The 14,944-nt window shown below is 42.7% G+C and overlaps 1 protein-coding gene across 1 annotated transcript in view; it reads left to right on the top strand.

Moving 5' to 3' along the window:
- LOC126470803 (coiled-coil domain-containing protein 63) overlaps positions 1-14,531 on the top strand; it is a 301,892-nt gene extending 287,361 nt beyond the window's left edge. The window contains exon 8 of the mRNA XM_050098816.1: positions 14,413-14,531. Coding sequence (XP_049954773.1) covers positions 14,413-14,531 — 119 coding nt within the window. The remainder of the gene's footprint in view (positions 1-14,412) is intronic.
- Positions 14,532-14,944: the final 413 nt, after the last annotated feature.

Genomic DNA, 14,944 nt, shown 5'->3' with positions numbered 1-14,944 from the left:
CACTCATCCATGCCCGAGGCAGGATTCGAACCTGCGACCGTAACGGTCGCTCGGTTCCAGACTGTAGCGCCCAGAACCGCACGGCCACTCCGGCCGGCTCACTTGGGTGCAGACAACTCGCATGGGCTATGGGCCTGCAGAGTTCTAATGGGCACAGTCGGATGATAAAGGAATACTGTCCAACCATTCGAGCCTAGTATCAGATCCTAATAGAATTTTCCTCTCGCTTCTTCTCCCTGAGGCAAATCCAAAATTCCTACCACCTCACTCGCTTTCCTGTTACCCAACTTCTATGCACCTACCATTACTCATTCCTCAGATGAGTTCTGTAGCTACTCCAGATTACCACATCCTTCTTGAAACATATACGATTACACGAGTGGGCCATCCTTTCACTGTCCTATTGCCATTCGGGTTCATGACAACTGTGCGCGTTGGACACACATCTATATTTTTCCCCTGACCATACCTTTGAATATACAGTATGCTCTTTTTAACTGAAGACACTGAAATATCACGGAAGCTACTCACCGGATCAAAAAAGTTACAAAAGTTACAATTCCAAATTTTTGGTGCGGGGGGGGGGAGGGGGGGGGGGTTGGGGAGGGGGGATATCCTACAACGATACCACAATCGACCCACCACCCTACCACGTGTGGGGGTCGTGGAGGGCAACTTTGATTCTTATTGCAGATTACGATTCTACGGTAAAATCTACATATGTTTTGTAGCAAGGCTTATCTTCGTTTGGCCACAGATGGCGCTGTAATTGGAGGAACAGAAATGGGTACATACTCGTAATTTACGACATTCTACTCAATGGCCCTTGAATATCCAGTGACACGTGGAACCCGACCTCCATGCTACGTGGGTAGGACAGGCCAGTATTTCATAACTCGTAATTGGAAACCCCATCCGCAACGTTGCATTCCTCTAACATATCGAACAGGGGACTACTCGATGGGACACCGTGGCCGTGTAGCGAACTGCGACCAGAGCTTACGTACCGTGCAGACGGATAACATGTAGCGGCTCTAATCATTACAATACTTTCACAGTGTTTATTGCCTGCACATGTATCTATCATTTGGGGAACAGACGTGGGAGTGGACGATGAATGTTGCAGCCACAGAAGAAAATATTGAAATGATCCTGATTTGAGGAGAATGAAGGAGAAATGTTGAGACTGCTTGTATGCTAAGCGTTTTCGAGAGAAAGGTCGCTCTCGTTCGTTCTCTTACAAGGTTGTGAACACTTTTATGTATATCACTGCACAGATAGACAAAAGGAAACGAAGCAAACCTGTCACATGAGCAGCTAATGAAATAGCTGTACTAGCGGCACTGTACCACAATCCACGGATAAGCGTCCGGCAATTACACCGCTAGTCCGATATGTCTGTAGGTAGTTTTATCACAATACTCCATCGTCATAAGTACGACCGTTGGAACTTAAATAGTGGCAACAATTTATCCATAACCGATACAAAAGAGTTACATGTTTGCAACTGTTACTGTCCTTCAAAGTAGTCACCAGCGTCGTGTAGAGCAGCAGAGCCTGTTCTGTTGATGGTGCGAATGGAGTGGTCTACTGCCTGTCGAATCTCTGGAACAGTTCTGAAGCGAATGCCACGAAGTGGTTTCTTCATCTTCGGAATCAAATCAAAGTCACAAGAACTTAAGTCCGGGGGGTATGGTGGATGGTACAGTACTTCATAGTCTCGTCGACCGAACAGAGCAGCCACAGCTTGCGCTGTATGCGACCGCGCATTGTCGTGCAAAATGACGGGTAGGTTGCACAGAAAGTGTCGCCGCCTCTTTCGCAAAACTGGTCTCAGGTGATGCTCCGAAAACCGTGCATTGACGGTATGCATTAGGATAACACCATCACAATCGTACACGAGAATCATCATAACTTTCACCATACTGGGGCTCTGACGCACTCTCGACTTTCGGCGGTGACCCATAATTACGCCATTCGTTGGATTAGCGTTTCAGTCACTTCAGGACTGTTCCAGAGATTCGTGAGGCAGTAGACTGTTCCATTCGCACCATCAACAGAACAGGCTCCGCTAACGGTATACTACGCCTTCCTCATCGCTGGCAACGGGCTCTACACAACGCTGGTGACTACTTTGAAGGACAGTGACAGGTGCAAACACGTAACTCTTTTGTATCGGTTGTCAATAAATAGTTGCCACTGTTTAAGTTCCAACCCTCGTATCATCCATACCCCGTAATCCATGGCCCCTATTTCTATAACTGTGTAGTGTTTCGTGAATGACGACGTGGACAATCCACACTGGTTACGGCAAGTTGACCATCAGCGTCCATGGCTGGTTAAGGTATGGTGTGGTATCTTGGGGAATAAACTCATTTGTTGGTATTTTATCGACGGCACATAGAATGGACAGAGGTGTCCCCATTAATTGGTCTGCAAGGTCGCCGGGTTTACCGTAGACGGATTTTTTTCTGCGGGGATATTTAAGAGATAAGGTGTACCAACAAGTGCTAACAGGCTGTCAAGACATGGTCGACCGCACCATAAACACTTGTGTTGACATTCCCGCAGATATGCTTCTGTTTGAGTACGGTGATTTGAAAAGCGGATCACTAAGTGTATTGAAGTTGCAAATACTAAGTTTGAACACTTACCCCAAGTGAAAAAGTAGAGTAGGGTTCGCCTATAGCCGCCGCCAAAGTGGAGCATCGAGTAGTCTCGTGTTCGATATACCAGAGGAATACAACGTTGCGAATGGCGTTTTGCATCAGACGTTATGAAATACTGGCCTGTCTTATCCTCTCAGCATGGAGGTTGGATCCCACATGCCATTTTATATTCAAGGGCCACTGAGTAGAATGTCGTAAATTACGATTGTGTATCCATTTCTGTTTCTCCCATTACAGCGGTATCTGCGGCGAAACGAAGAAAATGCTTCAGACAAAACGTATGTATATTTTGCCGTAAAATCGTAATTTGCAATAAAAAGCGAGGGTTGCCTATGAAGATTTCAAAGTTGGCCCCCGCTACCCACGCACGGGATGGGGTGGGGGATCGAGTGCGGTATCATTGGATGTTCCCCTCCGAGACATTTTTTGATTCGATGTGTGGTTTTCGAGATATTTCAGTGTCCTCAGTTAAAATGTACATCCTGTATGTTTGACCGTGTTTATAATCCAACTAATGCCCACGGGTCTTTCAGTCAGTTCACCACTGCCAAAAAATAAGTAGAGCGACAGGACACTACTTCCAAACGCATTTACCTGAAGTTCTTTTACCATTACTCAGTATGACCTGTATCGGCATGTAGATTGTTTTTCGACGCGCATTCGACGCTGGTGACTCTAGCACCTTAGTTGGGCCTCTTACCAGTTCATTGTGATGACATTCTGTCGACATATCAGTGGGCTCTCACTCACGTTGAATATCGGCTTTTCCTTCCAAACTAGCTTTTGCACTTGATAATCGATACCTTCTAGCATAACAGATTCCCAGTAACGTAATTCAAGAAGTGCCTGTACTTCTATTCGTGGCCGGCGTCCCCATATCTTTCTCACTGTAGTTTAGTCGTGATGTTTTCTCAACACACGCTTCTGTTTTCGGTCACCTTACCCTTTCGGTGTAACTGTTGTATTGTCCTTCACGTCGGCTGTGGTATGACCATCTCGTTCACACCTTACTGCTGTCTCATTTCTACCCTTCCGTGTACTTGCGGCGACGCAATGCAACTTCGCATGTCGTGATTCCGCCAGTCAGCATTTTGCGTGAGTGACCTATGACCTCTGGCCTTGTTTTGCTGCCACTACAGGTATCTACAGCACCTGTCGTATTGGGCTTCTGATCCTCTACCGTACTGCCCAGTCGTGGAACATTTAGCGACTGCCATACGCACATCGTAAAGTGATTAATTCCACACTATAACGCGCTCAGTATGCGTTCGTCTAAACGGCTAGCAATGATTAAAATTTTGCGGCATACATGACAATCACCTATCGTGACTGTTTTGAGTGCTGCATCATTTTGACGCCCATCTACTCCCCCAGTGCCCTGTATACAAGTAGGATATTTGCCTGGAAATCGATGTACTTAAGGCTTTTTCTTCACCTTTAACTGCGTCTCGCATTCCTGATCTAGCGCCTGCTTATTGATCAGCAACTGGAGTGATACCTTCTGCGATGGTATGGTGTTTTTCTGTCTACTAGAATTTATTCACTTCCACTATGTGATCAAATGTATCCGAACACCCACAAAAACATATGTTTTTCATTAGGTGAATTTTGGTGCCACCTACTGTCAGGTACGCCATATCAGCGACCTCAGTAGTCATTAGACATCGTTAGACAGCAGAATGGGGCACTCTGCGGAACTCACGGACATCGAAAGTGGTCTGGTGATTGGGTGTCACTTGTTTCATACGTCTGTACGTGAGGTTTCCACACTCCTAAACGTCCCTAGGTCCATTGTTTCCGATGTGATAGTGAAGTGTAAACGTGAAGGGAGACGTACAGCTCAAAAGTGTACAGGTCGACCTCGTCTGTTGACTGACAGAGACCACCGACAGTTGAAGAGGGTCGTAATGTGTAATAGCCATACATCCACCCAGACCATCACACAGGAAGTCCAAACTGCATCAAGGTCCACTGCAAGTACTATGACAGCTAGGCCGGAGGTGAGAAAACTTGGATTTCGTGGTCGAGTGGCTGCTCATAAGCCACACATCATACTGGTAGATGTCAAACGATGCCTCACTTGGTGTAAGGAGCGTAAACATTGGACAACTGAACAGTGGAAAAACATTGTGTGGAGTGACGTATCACGGTACAGAATGTGGAGACCTGATGGCCGGGCGTGGGTATGGCGAATGCCCGGTGAACGTCATCTGCCAGCGTGTGTAGTGCCGACAGTAAAATTCGGAGACGGGGTGTTATGGTGTGATCTAGTTTTTCATGGACCCCTTGTCGTTTTGCGTGGCACTATCACATCAAAGGCCTGCATTGATGTTTTAAGCACCTTCTTGCTCCCCACTGCTGAAGAAAAATTCGGGGATGGCGATTGCATCTTTCAACACGATAGAGCACCTGTTCATAATGCACGGCCTATGGCGGAGTGGTTACACGACAATAACATCCCTGTAATGGACTGGCCTGCACATAGTCCTGACCTGAACACTATAGAATACCTTTGGGATGTTTTGGAACGCCGACTTCGTGTCTGGCCTCACCGACCGACATTGATACCTCTCCTCAGTGCGGCACTCCGTGAAGAAAGGGCTGCCATTTTTCGAGAAACTTTGCAGCACCTTATTGAAGTATGCCTGCGAGAGTGGAAGCTGTCATCAAGGCTAAGGGTGGGCCAACATCATACTGAATTCCAACATTACCGATGGAGGGCGCCGTGAACTTGTTAGTCATTTTCAGCTAGGTGTGTGGATACTTTCGATCACATAGTGTATCTCTGTGAGTTTCTTTAGCACCAGATCCTGACCTGGAGCTGCATATAAAACGTAGTTCAACCAGGAAAACCAGTTTAAAACACAGGCTGCATTGTCTGTCAGCACGGTGCATAAAACTTTGCTCACTTCTGCAAATAGGATTCCTTATTTATATTTACATAATCCGCAAGCCACCGAGTAGTGCATGGCGGACGGTAGCTTGTGCTGAAACTAATCATTTTCTTCCCTATTCCACTCGAAAGTGGACCGAGGGAAAAACGACTGTGTATATGCCTTCGTACAAGCCCCAGTTTGTCTCATGGTATCTTCGCGGTCCTTAAAGTAGTGTACCCTGGTGGTTGCAGAACCGTTCTTCAGTGTGCCGGTTCTCTCAATTTTTTCAGTAGTGCCTCGTGAAACAGGTTTGTAAACTCTGGTTTATCTGAGGCTACTAAGTAAAACCAGTTACATTATAAACTGTACGTTCTATGTTGTTATTTTAACAATACACAAACTGCTACCCCATTTTGTCTTAACTCACAGTTCTTGACTTAGAATCATGCACTTGCTAGTAGTTTGTAGCGTCACGTTCATGCACATATCATAATTTAACAATAGCATTCAGAATGCGCATAAAATCACCATCCAGATAACCACAACTTTTGTCCGTCTGCTTAGCTAAGTATTAATGTGTTTGCCTACGATGTAGTGAGTCTGGGTTCGATTTTCGGCCGGGTTGGAGATTTTCTCCGCTCGTGGATTGCGTGTTGTGCTATCATCATCTCATCATCACCGACGAGCAAGTCGCCCATTGTGGCGTCACCTGAACTAAGACTTGCACCTGGTGGCAGAGCTGGCCGAGGTGGCGAGCGGTTCTACGCGCTACAGTCTGGAACCGCGCGACCGCTACGGTCGCAGCTTCGAATCCTGCCTCGGGCATGGATGTGTGTGTTGTCCTTAGGTTAGTTAGGTTTAAGTAGTTCTAAGTTCTAGGGGACTGATGACCTCAGAAGTTAAGTCCCATAGTGCTCAGAGCCATTTGAACCATTTAGTTCAACAGTTGTTATCAGTTTTGATATGCTCGCTCACTAAAATGCAATTCATTGACATTTAGTACTATGAAATTGTCGGAATTATGGTTGCATAGCATGCCACGTAGAATTTTGTAGCCTAGACGTGAGGCAATGCTGATCCTGCGACTTATCTTAGAAGACAGATTAAGCAAAGGAATACCTACGCTTCTAGCATTTGTAGAGTTAGAGGAAGATTTTGACAATGTTGACTGAAATACTCTCTTTGAAATTCTGAAGGTGATAGGGGTCAAATACAGGGAGCGAAAGGCTATTTATAATTTGTACAGAAACCAGATGGCAGTTATAAGAGTCGAGGGCATGAAAGGAAAGCAGTGGTTGGGAAGGTACTGAGACAGGATTGTAGCCTATCCCCGATGTTATTCAATATATATACTGAGCAAGCAGTAAAGGAAATAAAAGAAAAGTTTTCAGTAGGAATTAAAATCCATGGAGAAGAAATAGAAACTTTGAGATTAGCACATGATATTGTAATTCTGTCAGAGACAGCAAAGGACCTGGAAGAGCAGCTGAATGGAATGTTGAAAGGATGATATGAGGTGAACATCTACAAAAGGAAAACGAGGATAATTGAATGTAGTCGAATTAAATCTGGTGATGCTCAAGGAATAAAATTAGGAATTGAGACACTTAAAGTAGTAGATGAGTTTTGCTCTTTGGGAAGCAAAATAACTGATGATGGTCGGTAGTAGAGAAGATATAAAATGTAGACTGGCAATGGCAAGGAAAGCCCTTCTGAAGAAGGGAAATTTGTTAACAACGAACGTAGATTTAAGTGTGAGGAAGTCTTTTCTGAAAGTATTTGTATGGAGTGTATCCATATAGGGAAGTGAAACATGGCCGATAAATATTTCAGACAAGAAGAGAATAGAAGCTTTCGAAATGTGGTGCTACAGAAGAGTGCTGAAGATTAGATGGGTAGATCACGTAACTAAGGAGGAGGTACCTAATAGAATTGGGGAGAAGAGGAATTTGTGGCACAGCCTGTCTAGATAAGGGATCGGTTGGTAGGACATGTTCTGAGGCATCAAGGGATCACAAATTTAGTATTGGAGGGAAGCATGGAGGGAAAAAAACGTAGAGGGAGACCAAGAGATGAATACGCATGCGACCGTGGTTAACGTATACCGTGCGTAGCAAAATGTCGCTCTCCAAATTCGGCGCCGAGGCTACAGCAGTGCGCCACAGGTCACAGATGACAGGGGTGAAAGACGACTGCAGAGACGTCTACGGGCGAATAGCCATGCAACTGTTGAGCAACTGACCGTCCAGATAAACCAAGGGGCTACCACCAGTGACTCCTCAGCGGACGTTGCTCGTACGGACCTCCGCAGTGGGCGCCTTGTGCGTACGACTATGCTGATCGCTCTTCATCGGCAACAAAGTCTGGAATTTGCAAAGCAATACCACCACTGGACGTCCACTGAGGGGTAACAGGTGCACTTTTTGGAAGGATCACGTTTTATGCTCCATCGCACAGATGGCCGTTGGCGTGTACGGCGTGAAACGTTTGAAAGCAAACACCCTGAAACGACCGTGAGAAGGGCCCAGCCAGGAGAGGGGAGCGTTATGGTCTAGGTAATGGCATTCTTGGTGTGATCCCACCGTTCCGGTAGGCACAGTGGATTAACACAAGTATGCCTCTATCCTTGGGGATCAGGTCCATCCCTAGATACAGCTTGTTTTTCCTTGGCACAGTGGCATCTACGAGCAGGACAATGCAACGTGACATACAGCTTCTAGTGTACGCGCGTGGTTCAAAGAGCACCAGGATGAGTTTTTCATACTCCTCTGGCCATCGGAGCCCCCGGATGTAAACACAGGCGAGAATCTGAGTTGGTGAGCAGTTCAAATAAGACTTGAATTTCATTTCATATAGGTACACATACAATTCAAATACGTATTCGTACAATGATACTTCACGGTGATTTCGATCTAGGCTCGACATGTTGAAGAAAATACATGTTTAAATTCGGTGGTAGGCGTAAAACATCATTTCTCTGAAAATTAGTTTCAACTCTTTTTTCAGGAGACCACTCGATGTAAATAGTTGCGAAAACATACTTAACCTCTTAGCGGCACAGAATCCCGAGCATAGAGGCAGCGTTATGTCGGACACAGGGATTAGCAACCATAAGGTCGTTGTAACAAGACTGAACACCTTAACATCCAAAGAAACCAAAACTAACCGGGAAGTACATCTACTTAAAAAAAATCAGATAAAAATTAGCTCGACGGCTTCCTAAGAGACAGCCTCCTTTCCTTCCGAATTAACTACGTAAGAATAGACGAGATATGGCTTTCAGTTCAAAGAAGTAGTATCGACAGCAGTGGAGGGATCTATACCACTTAAATTAATAAGAAACGGACCTGACCCACCATGAAACACAAAACAGGTCACAACACTTTTGCAGGAGCAATGAAGTCAGCGTATCAAATTTGAAAGAAAACAAAATTCTTAATATTAGCGAAGTTTTGCAGAAGCTCGAAATTTAGTGCGAACTTCATGGTAAGATGCTTTTAATAGTTCCACAGCGAAACACTGTCTCGAAATCAGGCGAAAATCCAAAGAGATTCTGGTCGTATGTGAAGTAAACTTGTGAAGACACATAGTCAACACTTCCATTGCGCAATAGCGGTGGTAATGTTACCGGTGACAGTGCCACTAAAGCTGAGTTGCGACAGACGGTCTTCCGAAATTACTTCACCAACGGAGAGGAAGTAAATATTCCAGAATTCGAATCAAGAACTGCTGCCAATAGGAGTAACTTCGAAGAAGATATCCTCGGTTTAGTAAATCACGTTACACCACTTAATAATGGCAAGTCCTCCGTTCCAGACTGTACATCAGATAGAATCCTTTAAGAGAATACTGATATAATAGCTGAGTACTTAGCAATCTTATACGACGGCTCACTCGATGAAAGATCCGCACCTAAGGACTACAAAGTTGTAAAGGTCGCGCCAACACTCAAAAAAGGAAGTAGGAGTAATTCTAAGAATTACAGACCAATTTCACTAATGTCGATTTGCAGTAGGATTTTGGAGCTTATACTGTGTTCAAACGTTATGTATTACCTCAAGGAAAACAATCTCTTGACACAGTACCATGAATTCAAAAAATATCGTTCTTGAGAAACAGAACTAGCTCTTTATTCGTACCAAGTAATGAGTACTTTCGATAGGGGATCTCGAATTTATTCCATATTTCTAGAGATCCAAAAGGCTTTAGAAACCATTCCCCACAAGCGGATCCTAATCAGTTGCGTGCCTAGAGGATATCGTCTCAGTTGTGTGACTGGATTTGTGATATCCTGTCAGAAAGGTCAAAGCTCGTGGTTGCTGGAAGGAAGGAACCAAGTAAAATAGAAGTAATATCTGGTGCTCCCCAAGGAGGTGTTACAGGTCCGCTACTGTTTCATATGCATGTAAATGTTTTAGGACACCATCTAAGCAGCCATCTTAGATTGTTTCCATATGATGCTGTCATTTACAGACTCGTAAAGTCCTCAGGAGATCAAAACCAACTGCTAAATGATTTAGACAAGGTATCTGTGTGATGCGAAAAGTGGCAGTAGAATTCTTCTTGTTTTCGTGGGTAACAGAACGCATTCTTGCATTGGGAATTTGTCATCTATCGCCTCTGTCCTCGCTTGTTGGTTGCAGGCCTCGTCACGTGAGTACACTTTGCCAGATCATTTAAATTACACAAATACCTGTGAATTAATAAAGTGATTTCTCATACGCCAATGTAGACTAAATCTTATATAGCCTTTCAGTATAACAATAGTTAACAGCTGAGCAAGTTTCAGTGTATACTTGAAATAATTTTGAAGACACCTAAAATTAGAAAAAACCGTAAATTATATAACTTCCACTATAAGCGACATCCTGACGCATAATATGTTTTTTTACATACAGCAGAAAATGACTTAAACACATTGGTCTAAATAGTTCATTAGACAGTAGTTTGCTTATAATGTTAAAAGTTACGTAATATTTCAGTTTTCAAGTAGTAATTGCTCTTCCAGATGTTTGACATTATTGTTTTCATTTGTTATGCTGTTACAAAGAGTGATGGCACGAATGCAGTTTGAATGTGACGGTCGAACCTTGAAACTTGTTAGTAATTAATTATGAATGAGCGTATGTACCATACAAGGGTAAGACATGCTTAATGTAAAGTGGCAATTTTAAGATTCATAGAGAACAAATATTTTCTTCTCTATGTAAGACAAGCAGAGTTGATATTATCCGCAGTTTATTTCCTTACGGAAAATACAAAGTTTGGAAACGGATTATAATGAATTCGGAACTGGAAAATAGTCAATGAGACACATTACGAAGCTTATAGGCTGCGGCTATAGTATGCGCCAGCCAATCCGATGAGAGAACGTTTGCCCGTTCCAGATATACGCTGTTCAGTCATGTTATGTGACCACCTATCAAAAGCCTGAATAACCACCTTTTACAGCGCAGGCCGCTGCAAGATGTGCAGGACGAGAGTCTGCGTGGGTCTGGAAGGTACCGACAGGGATGTGGAGCCATGTAGACTGCTAAGTTTCTCGGTTGATGGAGGATCCATTGCACAAACAGCCTTATCGAGGTGGCCACACAGATTCTCGCCTGGGTTTAAATAAGGGGGTTCTGGTGGCCGGAGGAGTATGACAAACTCGTCCTGGTGCTCTTTGAACCACGCGCGTACACTGCAAACTGCATGTCACGTTGCATTGTCCTGCTGGTAGATGACACTGTGCCGAGGAAAAACAAACTGTATCTAGTGGTGGACCTGATCCCCAAGGATAGATGGTCGGTCAGGAGATCGGTAACGAATTATAAATTTATTCCGGTTGCCAAGTAAAATCTCTGCCCATACTCATTCATAAGAACTATCTAGTTAAATCCTAGACTAATATCTATCATACCTAATAGAGGTAAACCTGTGGTAGCCAAATTTTTCCTGAGATTCGAGTAAAACAGAAACTATTTCATTCGGAAAACGGTGAAAATCGTGACGTGAAAGATGCGAAAATAAATCACATCAACGCTTAGATTCGTCTGAGCTATTTCAGTGCACATTCTTACAATAAAAAACACTACTTGTATCTAGGGACCAGCTAGTCTGACTTAATAACCACGGTGCTGTTTTGGAATGCGCTAGATTTTAGTTAGATTACTTCATAATAGTAGTTACAACAATAAAATTTCATGATCGAAATTTACTGTTTATCAGTCTTGAGACTTTAGCTGAAGAATCAATCTACGGTCACTGTTTTGTATCTATAATGATGATTTGCACAAAAACAGGGTTAAGAATTTGACACTCATTTATGTCTTTAAAAAAAATTTCGAGGGTGTGGGCTTCTATATCAGTAAAATAATTTCATACTCACAGATATGTTGGTTGCCTTGCACTGTTACAATAAGTGTTACGTGCTTACCGCAGAGTGGGATAAAAAGCATTTTCAAACGCTAATCTGAGATGGGAATTTCGTCTTTAGAAAGACAAAGCGTTTATTGGTGGCATGCAAAATTACGTAATTTCTCCTGCTACGCGAGCAACAGGTGTCCTCGAGTTGCCGCAATATTCGTTCGGCCAGAAACTTTTATCAGTAATGTCATGCTGTCGATCCATTATTGTGTACTGCTGGCTAACAGTGCCAAACAACTTTACATGACCTAGATTGGAGTACCTGAATAAGCGCCAGAAGCAAATTACTCCCAACACATTCACATTTGTCACTGCATCCCACTGCGAATGGATAAAGGCGCATGACATAGACATTCTGATTTTATATCGTGTAACGAAATCAGGGGCACAGTAAAACATTTAATATTTAGCATTGTGAACAATGATGAGAACTTAAATAGGAAAATGAGAAACATGGCAAGAAAAGGAAAAAATTAACAGCTTTCAAATCTACGATGAAATGGAAAAGAGATCTTTAACTTCAGCGTACTGCGTTTATTAATTTCCCTTCGGACTGCATACCGACAGCTTGTTCTCATTTGACATTATTCCAACAGAATTGTATATGACGTCACTACTTTCTTGAGGAACTGTTGCTTAGTATAATGGGCAGTCAGATGAAAGCGGGACACAGAAAAAATGAAGTAATCTTCTTATTATCTCCATAGTAATCGCCATAAATGTTAATACATTTATTCATCTGTGAGCAAGGCGGTAATTACCTACCTGGAGAAACGCTTGTTGTTAGCATACGGAACTATGATTGTATCCAGGCGTGCAGCTCTTCGACCGAAGCAAATCGGCGCCCACGAATAACTTTCTTCAGGGCTCCAAAACTATTCTCACATTATCAGTGTATTAAGAGTTATGGAGATTACGTTTGAGATAATAACCAGTTTACTTATTATTTTCCGCCTGTCTCGACTTCGTTGGACTGACCCTTAAAATATCATTTGACGCGCTACTTTGGAAATGTTGCTTCCATCACAATTTACAAATAACGTTGAAAATTTCACGGGAACTGAACTCAGTAGAGAGATAATGACTGTATTCTTAGCCTTAGAGGTTTTATCCTGTTTTATGCTAGGGTGCCCCGTATTAAAAGAGATATCAGTTATTGTCAGTATTATTATATTTAAACGATATGTGAAGAACTTCTAAGCTTTAAACGCACACCCTGTCCGTTCTAGATTTGCACGTTTCTTTTCTCGAACTGGCGTTTGTGAGATAAATAATACTGAAACTGTTTCTGTTCGAACTAATTTTGGTTTTTGTCATTTTGAAACCAGAAGAGTGAAATTAGCGCAACTGGATTGTTTCGTAAACACTTACAACTATGACATTTTCAACTTTTTTAGTCCTGTCTTGCTCAGTTGCGTGTAATATTGCGGTATATTGATAATTTTTACTTATGGACCGTCTGACAGCAACTGAATAAAACAAAATTTTAGTGCCATACGCGTTTCGCCTTTATTTTCTGCAAGGCATCATCAGTGGCAGGTTGCGTGGACAATTTCTTACATATTACGCTCCTGTTGCAATTTTGATGTTGTTCTTCTTCTTGTGAATGCCAATTTCCGGTTTTTTCTCCCACATTCCACAGCACTATGCATTGCATTGAAACAAGCGTTCAGTTCATAGTGCTGTGGAATGTGGGGAAAAAACCGCAAATTGGCATTCATAAGAAGAAGAACAACACCAAAATTGCATTTTTGGTGTTGTTCTTGAAACGAGCGTTCAGTTCATAGTGCTGTGGAATGTGGGAAAAAACCGCAAATTGGCATTCATAAGAAGAAGAACAACACCAAACATGCAACAGGAGCGTAATATGTAAGAAATTGTACACGCAACCTGCCACTGATGATGCCTTGCAGAAAATAAAGGCGAAACGCATATGGCACTAAAATTGTGCTTTATTCAGTTGCTGTCAGACGGTCCATAAGTAAAAATTATCAATATACCGTGAACTTACAACTATGTTCCTAGTACGATCGCTAAAGTAATCGTAGCATCAGCAGTTTGTTCCACTCATAGAGAAACTTAGGAGAAACGGAATTCTGCCGAACGAACGAGGAAAAGCACACCTTCCAGCGGTGAATCACACAATTTGGAGGAACGATTTACAACTGGCTAGTTATAAACGTTTTTCGTACCGCTTTCTCAGGATATAGACAATGTTGCAATAATTATAAAAAATACGAGGAATGTAAGCCGCTATTTTCAACGTTAGATTGGTGTTAATAACGTTTTGTACCATGCACGTCGCGGATATATCCTAACTAAACGTATAAAATCCGTTTAGCCAGAAGACTGATTGAGTGGCTCACATGTTAGTCGTAACACATACGAGTAATATACAATTATTTTCTCTGTTGTACTAGCTGTAACGTAACGTATTGTTTTGTTTCTCCGTGTTACAGGTGAGGAGACACGAGTGACGACGCACAATGTTATGCTCTATCTTGGCATAATAGAAAGGTGTTGCAACGATCTGGCTAACAGCTTAAATAATGATCAGGATGCAAACACAGTGTCATGAGCTTCCTTTCACTGTAACTAATGTTTTCTACTACATTCTTCCTAACAATAAAGCCTTATTGAATATCTTCTCTCCTACAGGCATTTGGTGTTTGAAATGCATCAGCGTATCGTTTCACAATACATTACTAGTCGTAAAGCGTGTTACTTTACTATTGTTGAACTGAGAATTCATACGAAAAGTTTATGATAATAAAGTAGTGTCCTGACTAACTTGCAAATGAAGTTGTGTGATAATTACTGAAAAAGTTAAAAACTGAAAACTGCGCTATGTTTCATGTTGTTTTCCTCTAACAGACCGCGTGACTGAGGTACAGGTAAAAAATAAAGTAAATTCCTTTATGGTTTGCAATATTAATTTATTCAGAGGCTCACAGCATGTAATTTTTCAATCAGTGAGAATAATTTGTCATT

Source organism: Schistocerca serialis, chromosome 3 (genome assembly GCF_023864345.2).
Source record: "Schistocerca serialis cubense isolate TAMUIC-IGC-003099 chromosome 3, iqSchSeri2.2, whole genome shotgun sequence".
Lineage (NCBI taxonomy): Eukaryota > Metazoa > Arthropoda > Insecta > Orthoptera > Acrididae > Schistocerca > Schistocerca serialis.
The sequence above is the reverse complement of the archived record's forward strand: the minus strand, read 5'-3'. Positions and strand labels throughout refer to the sequence as shown.